Source organism: Protobothrops mucrosquamatus, unplaced genomic scaffold (assembly GCF_001527695.2).
Source record: "Protobothrops mucrosquamatus isolate PMUCROS unplaced genomic scaffold, P.Mucros_1.0 scaffold569, whole genome shotgun sequence".
Classification (NCBI taxonomy): domain Eukaryota; kingdom Metazoa; phylum Chordata; class Lepidosauria; order Squamata; family Viperidae; genus Protobothrops; species Protobothrops mucrosquamatus.
Genome location: NW_015386871.1, coordinates 550,163 through 560,460, shown reverse-complemented (window position 1 = coordinate 560,460; position 10,298 = coordinate 550,163). Strand labels below are relative to the sequence as shown.

General features: G+C 35.4%; 1 protein-coding gene across 1 annotated transcript in view; it reads left to right on the top strand.

The window, feature by feature from the left end:
• Positions 1-608: 608 nt before the first annotated feature.
• Positions 609-10,298, top strand: part of EIF3L (eukaryotic translation initiation factor 3 subunit L) — a gene marked incomplete in the record, with an annotated part of 14,492 nt that continues 4,802 nt past the window's right edge. The window contains 11 exon segments of the mRNA XM_015817265.1: positions 609-707; positions 994-1,042; positions 2,433-2,643; positions 3,004-3,083; positions 4,027-4,088; positions 4,220-4,289; positions 4,996-5,069; positions 5,781-5,952; positions 6,175-6,329; positions 8,048-8,218; positions 9,398-9,895. Coding sequence (XP_015672751.1) covers positions 678-707; positions 994-1,042; positions 2,433-2,643; positions 3,004-3,083; positions 4,027-4,088; positions 4,220-4,289; positions 4,996-5,069; positions 5,781-5,952; positions 6,175-6,329; positions 8,048-8,218; positions 9,398-9,895 — 1,572 coding nt within the window.

Below are 10,298 nucleotides of genomic sequence, written 5' to 3'. Positions count from 1 at the left end.
TTTTATGACTTGTGGACTTCAACTCCCAGAATTCCTCAACCAGGCATGCTGGCTGAGGAATTCTGGGAGTTGAAGTGCACAAGTCATAAAAGGGCCAAGATTAAAGACCCCTGATCTAATGCATGCTTTATGAAAAGAAAATTGACTTTTCAAGTTAGGCAGCAATGTTCTTCTGTGGTGCTTATTAATGAGGCATTCAAACCTTTGCTCTATACATTTGTCAAATCCCATCAATTCTGATCACTAAAAAACAATGGAAGCTTGCGATCTTGCAACTAAATGAGCAATGTTGAAGATCAGATAATGCTTTGAGTCTTTTGATTTGATCTAACACATATCTGTTATTCAATAGATTTATAACCCGCATTTCTTTCATAACAGAGTTGACAGTGTACCAAATACGGGTTTACTAAGCATGGTTGCCGTTAGGCCTATAACATACACACACTAAATGTAACACATTTACTTATTCATATTAGCAGTAGATTAAGGCGGTCTCCCTCATCCCTACAGTAATTGTAACCGTCGGCCAAAACGGACTATTTATACTGGCGACTTCCGGTTTACGGGGGAAGTTCCACAAATTTGGTGGCCGGAAGACTTTCTTTGCTGCAACGTTCTGAGCCTGGTCGGCTGGCGGTGTGCGGCTTCCTTTTCTTCGTGCTGTAAAGCCCGCCATGTCGTATCCGGTGGACGATTACGAAGAGGTACGAGCTTTGCGTATCTATTCACTGAGAACTTGAGTGGCGTGTGGGAATTGGGACCTTCATGGATGGTTTGCTTGGCGTTTTCGGATAAAAGCGATGGGCGGGTTGCCTCCATTTAGTGGAGGGGTTGTTAGGCTGATCTGTCACTAAAAGCAAAGCCGAGAAGCGGGGTCTGTATTCCAAAGCCGTGGTATTCACATTTGGGGGGGGGGCAACGATTAAGCAGGTTGCATCGTATTGTCTGTACCAGATTCAAGCCCTCCCTTCCCACGCTCTCTTTTCGCAGGGCTCTTACGATCCATATACTTATCCAGGGGAATATGATTTACACACAGGTGAGTCCGTATACTTTCATGTTGATAGACGTGCTACTTCGAGTTTATATTCCTGGAGGCAAAGAATACTATCGTAGATGTTTGTTGTGCTACATAAATGATGGTAGTACCGTTCAGAAGTGCTTTGAGTCTAGCCCACTTTTTATTCAATTTTTTTTTTACAAAAAATGGATAATTATGTGCTTTATGAAACTTTTGATATTTGTCTCTTATTGAAAGAAAGTACTTTGACCTATATTCAGTTTAGCAACTTTAATTTTTCTTTGTTTCTTTGCAAATTGCTTTAATTTATAGTCATAGGCTAAAATGTGAAAAAATTGAGTGGAAACTAAATGCTAAAAAAAATGGCTACACAAAATAACTCCTAGACATTTCCATTCTTGTACATTCCATTCTTGTAATCCATTGTAGGTGTTGCATTCAGATTGGCTTGCTTAAGAATAATGGGATTTAATTTAATACATTTTTAAAGTTGTCAGGATTGAATTGGGAAGATCCAGATTCAACTGTCCACTCAGTTATGGAATTCAATTGGGTGATTATAGAGCAGTCACTCTCTCCCAAAACAAATTACTTCCTAGGGTAGTTTAGGAATATAATGAAATAGCCATCCATATGTGTTCTGAAGCTGCCAATTGAAAAGCAAATTTTAATTAAGAAAAATTACCGAATTAATGACTTGGATATCAAGAATACTATAGCTTAAACTCACATAGTGATTCTGGGTAGCATCTGTAATAGAACAAAATACATAAATACTATTAAAAAGCACAACTTAAATTAGAATAAAGACAATATAAAAGCAAGGTTAAAAAAACAAGAAATAAGACAGCAAAGCATACAAAGAGTGCATCTAGTTAACTCACATTTAATAGAGTCCCCAAATTCATGGGATCCCCAAGCTCGTTGGCAAAAATCATTTTTGAGGGCCTTCCAGAATGCCTACTTTTGTTCCATTTGCTTTTTCCCCATGCCCTCTGTTGTCTTATTTAGTAATATTCATGTTTGTTGGCCTCCACATCAAACCCTAATGTTGCCAAAGTGTTGAATGGGTTATGATGGCCTATGAGCCTCTGTGAGGGAAATGGGCAGTTTCTAAATTAGACAGATTTCATCACGCAAAAGCTGCTATTATATATTTTCATCATGATATATTGTTTATAGTATGAAAGTAATGGTATTTGCATGGATGACATTATCACCAGTATGTTATCATTCCTCTTCTCATTCCCCCTTCCTGGCATCTGCCCATGTTCACATTTGAAGAACTTTATTAAAAATAAGGATTCTAAAACAGAGATGTATGCATTTAAATGTTACGTTCAAAATGTTGCTATTTTATGTCTTCCTGATATTTTGTTTTGATGTAGTTATTTCTTGTATTTCATAGGAGATCCAAAACAGGATTTAGCCTATGAACGGCAATATGAACAGCAAACCTATCAGGTGATTCCAGAAGTGATAAAAAATTTTATCCAGTACTTTCATAAGACTGTTTCAGATCTGATTGACCAGAAAGTGTATGAGCTTCAAGCCAGTCGCATATCTAGTGATGTCATTGATCAGAAGGTATATGAGATCCAAGACATCTATGAAAACAGGTATGATTTCATTTGCTTCAGAAAAGGGTGAGAATTTTCAGTATGGCTAGTTTTTATTATGGTTCAATAACATTAAAAGAGATAAATATTAATGACTAACTGATACATCACTATATATTTGTGAATATATAATGGGAAATAAAGATTATGTAGGTAGTTCTGCCCACATGATGGCATATGACATTGAAAAATCTTGTTCTTTAGTATCTTTCTTACCACTTTTCTCATAGAAATCTTTTACACACGTAGGATTGATAAAAAGTGAGAGGGGATCATATAAATTGTGATAGTTTGTATTATGGGTTAATTATACTCAGTATTGCCATGATTTTCTAAATACTATACTGATGTGTATTGCAGTTGGACTAAATTAACCGAAAGGTTCTTTAAAAACACTCCCTGGCCAGAAGCAGAGGCTATTGCACCACAGGTTGGAAATGGTAAGAATTTTTAATAGAAAATTTTATTTTGATGTTTGTCCTGCATTGGAAGAGTAATTTTTTTATTTGGGGGGGGGAGGGAGAAACCAGTACATATTGAAGAAGACAGGTTGAGAATTGCATTGAACTCTCTTAACTCCAAATGATTCTTTTAATAGGATTTGTCACATGCAATCTGATTTGATCCACATTTCTAACATTTATATGATAAATCTAAAAATGACTTTATTCTTTTTTATGGTAAAAAATCTAGCTTGGTTTTTTTTTTGCATGGAAATTGCAAGACTCATGACAAATTTAAGGGGTATAAAAATATTGTTCTTGATCTTTGTGTCCTACCCTACTGTATTAAGGTGTTGATATCATAATTTCAACAAATTAGAGGGCCTCTATTGCCAGAAGAAATCTCCTGTCTTAGCTATTTTCCTGTTTTTTGCATCACTCATTATCCTTGAATCAATTTTTAACAATGCCACTCAATGCTTGAAGATTTTATAGTACACTACTATAATTTTTAATATGCAACAAGACTAGTTTTTCTCCCTTTATTAAAATATGAATAGCCTGTTTTTATTACAGTTATGGATCTTAATGGTAGTATAGGATTAAAAACACTCTGTGGTGCTTTTGTGAAATGCACCAATTCTGAGATATCTCAGATGCTTATTAGCAAGGCAGATTATATTCAGATGAAAATTTGTAGCATATTCTAGCATATATTCATTAACTTTCAGATAGCATATGAAATTTTATTTGCCAGAGCATGGTACTGTTGATATGTTTTTGCAGCATATTTTGTGACTTTTATTTATTATAGGAAATTTTTGGATTTCTGATATATTGTATTATTTTCACTTGTGTCAGATACTTGAAACTGACTGAATGGAAAACTCAAAGGCAAATACTTCGAATACAATGATTTATAGCTTTTCTTTAATTGTAGATGCTGTGTTCCTGATTTTGTATAAGGAGTTGTATTACAGACACATCTATGCTAAAGTCAGTGTGAGTATCAGATTTAGATTGCCCTTAATGAAAAGTACATTTACTTGTTCAATTGCTCTGATTACTGAGATCATACATTCATTCAGTTCAGAAATTCAGGCATCTATTTACTCTTTTTTCATTTATTGTAGGGTGGTCCAACCCTGGAACAAAGATTTGAGTCTTATTACAATTACTGCAATCTCTTCAACTATATTCTTAGTGAGTCTCTAAAATTATATATGTATAATTCTTTGTATCGTGTAAAGGGGTAATAAGAATATATCTTCTATATTTAAAATAAGATGCAGGGAGTAGAATGTTAGCATCCTAATATATAACTCTGTTTCCAGGTGTGTTTTTGCTTGAAACCTGAAGCTATCTGATCCCTTTTGTTAGTATATCTTTATTTTATTTTTTTAAAAGAAAAATCCACTTCCTTCCTTATTCTGATTTTATATAGCTGGCTTTTTCTCCTCCCTTTTACATTTTATTCTGCTAAGGACATGATCTTCTATGATATAATGTTTATTTAGAATACCTAGAAAACAATACAAGTATGTAAAATTAAACCAAGAAGCAACTGTGCCAGCTCTAGTTAAATTGGTAAATATTCAGTGTTCATTAATTAATGGTGGGATATACTTTGGATTAAAAGTAACTGTCCATAGGAAAATGCAGCAATGTATATATTTTCCCCTAAAATTGGTAAATAAATTACATTCTGAAGTGGGCCTTGGCACAATGCAGAATTGTTTAAAAAAGTTATAAAGTTAGGCTTTTAAGTTGTCTTTGGAACTCCTCAGTCAGCAGTCCAAGATTTCTTATTCTTTTATCAGTAAGATGCGGGGAGAGTGAAAATCAGTAAGATGTGGGGAGAGTGTCTGGTATTATTCATTTCATATTCTATATGAATGTTCCTTTCTAGATGCAGATGGCCCAGCTCCTCTGGAACTACCCAATCAATGGCTCTGGGATATTATAGATGAATTTATATATCAGGTATAAAAATGGATTGTTCTCTTTGTCTATTCTGCATGCCTTTTTTTAACAATGATGAAAATCTGTGAAGATCATTAGAATCAGATGCTAAGCGTGCAAGCAATTTGCACAAAATTTCCCAAAGGAGTAAGACTTCAAGAAATATGCGGTTAGAATGTATATGTCTTTTTGTTTGATATCCAATCATATATATGCATGCATGAAGGGTTTATTTCTATATTGACATATAAGAATGCAATTTGTATAGAATTTTGTGTGCTGTAAACTCTGTTTAGAGCCAGGTCTGTTTAACATATACTACAGGCATTTTAGATAGGAATATGCCTATTGGTAGTGATTTGGAATATTTTTGTGATGAGTTGTAATTTTATTCAGTGTTCTCATACTATTTGTCTTTCCTCCTACAAATTGTTATAGTTGTAATTTGGTTTCTGGCTAGCACTGAGAAAACTTGTGAGAGGGTTTTTTATGTGTGAGGAGATTGGTAGAGATTTTCATTTGTAAAATAATGTATAGTTTGGTTTTGTCACAATACAGCATAACATTTGTACTCATTAATAAATTGCTCTTCCTTTCTTTCTTTTTGCTTTGGGTAATTCCAATTTACTCAGTCATTTCAATTTTATTCTGGTTATGTAAAAAAAAAAAGTATCCTAGGAGGAAAACAATACCATCCTCATTTTCTCTTGTATTCTCTATATCCTTGTAAAGTTTCAGTCCTACAGTCAGTATCGCTGCAAGACTGCCAAGAAATCTGAGGAAGAAATTGATTTCTTGAGGTTAAATCCTAAGATCTGGAATGTCCACAGTGTTCTTAATGTGTTATATTCCATCGTGGACAAATCCAACATCAACAGGCAACTGGAAGTTTATACCAGTGGAGGTAAGAGAGTAAATATTTTAAAATAAGTGGGCTTTACCACTATCAATTATCAATAATTATCCAGTAATTTATTAATATGGACGGTCTACCAATTTTCATTCTGATTGTGAGTCTCCAGCTATTTTTTTCTGATCAGGAATCAAGCTGGCAGATTGAAATTTGCATTTTTATTCATTGTTGTATTTAGAGTTCACATATATAGTTTTACATTTTTTCCCTTAGGTGACCCCGAGAGTGTTGCTGGAGAATACGGTCGTCATTCTTTATATAAGATGCTGGGCTATTTTAGCCTTGTGGGTCTGCTGCGCCTCCATTCATTGCTGGGTGATTATTATCAAGCCATTAAAGTTCTGGAAAATATTGAGCTTAACAAGAAGGTAATTAGAGCCACCTTTATGTGAAGATTGATTTTTTTTTTTTAAAGAAAGACCTTTTGGCTTCTGGAATATTTATTTATTTGCATGGATTTATATGGCCATCCATCTCACCAATATGGCTCTAGACAGCTATATTTATATAAATAAAGAATTTTTATTTGGTAGGATGCTAAATGTTCTGCAAAACAATTTTTATGTAAACAGTGGATGTTAAGTTGAGCCTGGTGAATGTCTCAACTGTGGTGAGATTTTCCGCTTGCTTTTATTTTTAGTACTGAAAAGAGATGTGGAGCCTTTTTAAAAGATTCTGATGCTTTTATACTCAGGCAATTAAATACTAAGTCATCATTACTGTTCAGGTTTTGCATTTCATATATTTTTTTTCAAGCTATAACCCATTTTATAATTTAGAAAATTAAAGCATATTCCAAAATTACTTCTTTTTTTCTCCGGTAGCTGTTAGCTGTTCTTCTCCCTTCATACACTAACTACTTTTTTTTCCAAATCTGCTATTCCCTTGATTCCAAATAATTCAAGTAGGTTGTATACTATAAACAGGGTAATATGAAGAAAACTAGTAATCTGTATCTATATAGATATAGTCCCATCTATATCTGGGCTATATTTGAACTGAAAATAAACAGCTCCTGTGATTTCATACAGAATTGCCACAGTTTCTCTTGACAGCTACTTGCACCTTTTTAGACCACTCCTGTCAAGAATCACATCACATATCTGGAAAGTACAATGTTGATCTTTACAGTGGTGAAACTTGTTACATTGTACCTTTTAATCACAGAAAAATGTGTATCTTTCCTTTTTTGCCAGCTAGCTGAAGATAACTATTTTAAAATATCTATGATCAAGTTTGGGTTAAAAATGCTGAATAAATTTGCTTTTAAAATCATAGACTGGTTTAAATAGAATAAAATAACAATGTTGCTCAAGTTTAAGGTATTCTGTATCTCTTCATTATGTTTGCTGCAAGAAACTTAACAGCCTCTCTCTCTGAAAGTTGTAGGATTAAAATGCTACATTTAGATTGACAGCGCAGGTTCTCTGCTGCAGTGCTTCTAAGACACTATGGGACAGTGCATATAGTCCTCCACTTACAATAGTTCATTTAGTAACCATTCAAAGTTACAACAGTACTGAAAAAAGTGACTTATGACTGCTTTTCAAATTTACATCCCCATAGCCATGTGAACAAAATTTGGACGCTTGGCAACTGTCTCATATTTATGATGGTTGCAGTATCCTGAGGTTATGTGATCACCTTTTGAGACCTTCTGACAAGCAAAGTCAATCGGAAGCCAGATTCACTTAACAACTGTGTTACTAACTTAACAATTGCAGTGATTCACTTAACAACTGACAAGAAAGGTCGTAAAATTGGGCAAAATATTTTTAGGCTTAATTGTGGCCATAAGTTGAGGACTACCTGTATTTCTGAATCTCAGCAAGTTTAAGATGTGTGGACTTCAACTTCCAGAATTTCCCCAGCCAACATACTACCTAAGGAAATTCTGGGTGTTGAAGTCCAAACTTGCTGAGATTATTTTGCATCTACCCATATAATATTCATTTATAGACTGAATGCATTTGGAGCAAAGTTCTTAAATCGTAGCCTTTGGAATGATGCTGTTCTCTCTCCGTAGAGACTGTTAACATTTCTTTTCTGACTCCTCACTTGCTGTATAATGTCTCCCTTTTCTCAGAGTATGTATTCACGAGTGCCGGAATGCCAGGTCACCACCTATTACTATGTTGGTTTTGCATACTTCATGATGCGACGTTACCAAGATGCAATCCGTGTCTTTGCTAATATTCTCCTATATATTCAGAGGACCAAGAGCATGTTCCAGAGAACAACCTACAAATATGAAATGGTAAAATGGAGTAAGGTTTCTGCCCTTCTTTCTAAGAGGTGTCCTTGGAAATTCTTTCCTATTTGCTAACAGTGCCGTTTCTTCCCAGGCATAGTAATTTTCTTACAGCATAATTCTATCACTATTTATTTCACTGATATCAAGAAGCATGTTGTAGACTATATTACTCAGCATTCAGCTTTCAGTTCAAATCAATTTGTTTAAAAATTTGCAAATACCTTCTGGTTTAGCTGAGCCTTATTTACCTTCCTGTCATCAATAGCTCCAGAGGCATCCAGTAGGTAACTGATTAAATCTTTCAGGAGACTGTTTATCCTTTGTTCCTTTTCATTTGCCTTAGGTATGTCAAACTTTACTCTTCACTTTCATACACCTTTGATAATTTGATTTAACTTGTCTATTTCCTTAATCTGCTGTTGTACTGCTGATGCCCTCTCCCCTTCCCACCCTTCCATGTATTGAAACTGTTTTCAAATTTTGTTTCTATGGGACAGGCTTCTTATTGTGAACTGTCCAAAATTTATATTCTTTGTTAATGTATCCTGTCTGGTGATCTTTCCACTCTGCTGCATTGGCATCATATGCCTATGAAGGTATCTCAATTCCTTCTGTTCTTGCTGTTACTTTCTTGAATCTGGTAGTCACTCCTATCATGAATTCTCAGAGATAGTTTTCCTTATTGGGTTGGTATTCAAAATTAATTTTCAAAGAGCTGAGAACTCTTTAGGATTTTATTTTTGAAGTGTTCCTGAAAAGGAAGTGGCAAGAATAGGCCAGAATAGCCTAAAAATAGGCTAAAAATAGTTTAAAGCCACCAAAAACATAAGTATTGATTTCAAAGCACTTTTTTAAAAATATGTTCTTTTATATAAATGAAAAAGCAGCTGGTCCAGTTACCCAAAGGCATTGGTCCATTAATCAAAGAAATATAGAACTAGAATGCTGCCACTGTCTGCTTAGTGGATCAAGACAGCTTTTACTTTCCAATTATGTGTCTCTCTACTTTAGCTTCTCAAGTTTTTGCTTTTGAAAGCTACCTGGCAGAAAGCTTCATGGCAGAAGTGAGACTTAATAATGTGGCTTACTTTTACTTTGCCAGTAGCCGCCACACATATATCTTCTTAAATGTAAAGAGTAATTGATCTTGAATGTTTCTCACAGGAATTATTTATTTTTCAGATCAACAAGCAAAATGAGCAGATGCATGCTCTTCTGGCCATTGCTCTTGCCATGTATCCAATGCGCATCGATGAAAGCATTCACCTGCAGCTCAGAGAGAAATACGGGGATAAGATGCTGCGGATGCAGAAGGGAGACCCCCAAGTATACGAGGAGCTGTTCAGCTATGCTTGTCCCAAATTTGTCTCACCCGTGGTACCCAACTACGACAATGTGCATCCCAATTATCATAAGGAGCCATACCTGCAGCAGTTGAAAGTCTTTGCTGATGAAGTCCAGCAGCAAGCTCAACTGTCCACCATCCGCAGTTTCCTAAAACTGTACACTACTATGCCTGTGACTAAGCTGGCTGGCTTCTTGGACCTCACAGAGCAGGAATTCTGCATCCAATTGCTGGTCTTCAAACACAAAATGAAAAACCTAGTCTGGACAAGTGGCATCTCTGCCTTGGATGGAGAGTTTCAATCGGCTTCTGAGGTGGACTTCTACATCGACAAGGTCTGTCATTTGACTTTTCTCCAACCCTTCTGACAGTAGTGCATAATATCTGAACTTGATACTGTTAAGATGTACTGAATTCTAGTCAACAGGGCGGATGGAATGCATTGTCATCAAAGTCATCTACATCTTCTCTGGAGTTCGAGTTCCTTTATACATCCGAGATAAATCTGTGTTGGAAACTGATGTAAAAACTAGAAAGCCCCACCATTCCTTTGCCTTGATCATTTCTCAGGGGCCATATAATAGTAGAGGTAGAGCCTCAGCTTTTCTCTGAAGGCCTTCCTTTGTGAAACCAGATCACTAGGCCACCTCTCTGAGGGGCATGAGCTTCAGATAGAAACTCCCAAACAGACTAAAACCAGCCTAAGATAATAGCAGGTAACATGACAAGTCTGTTTTC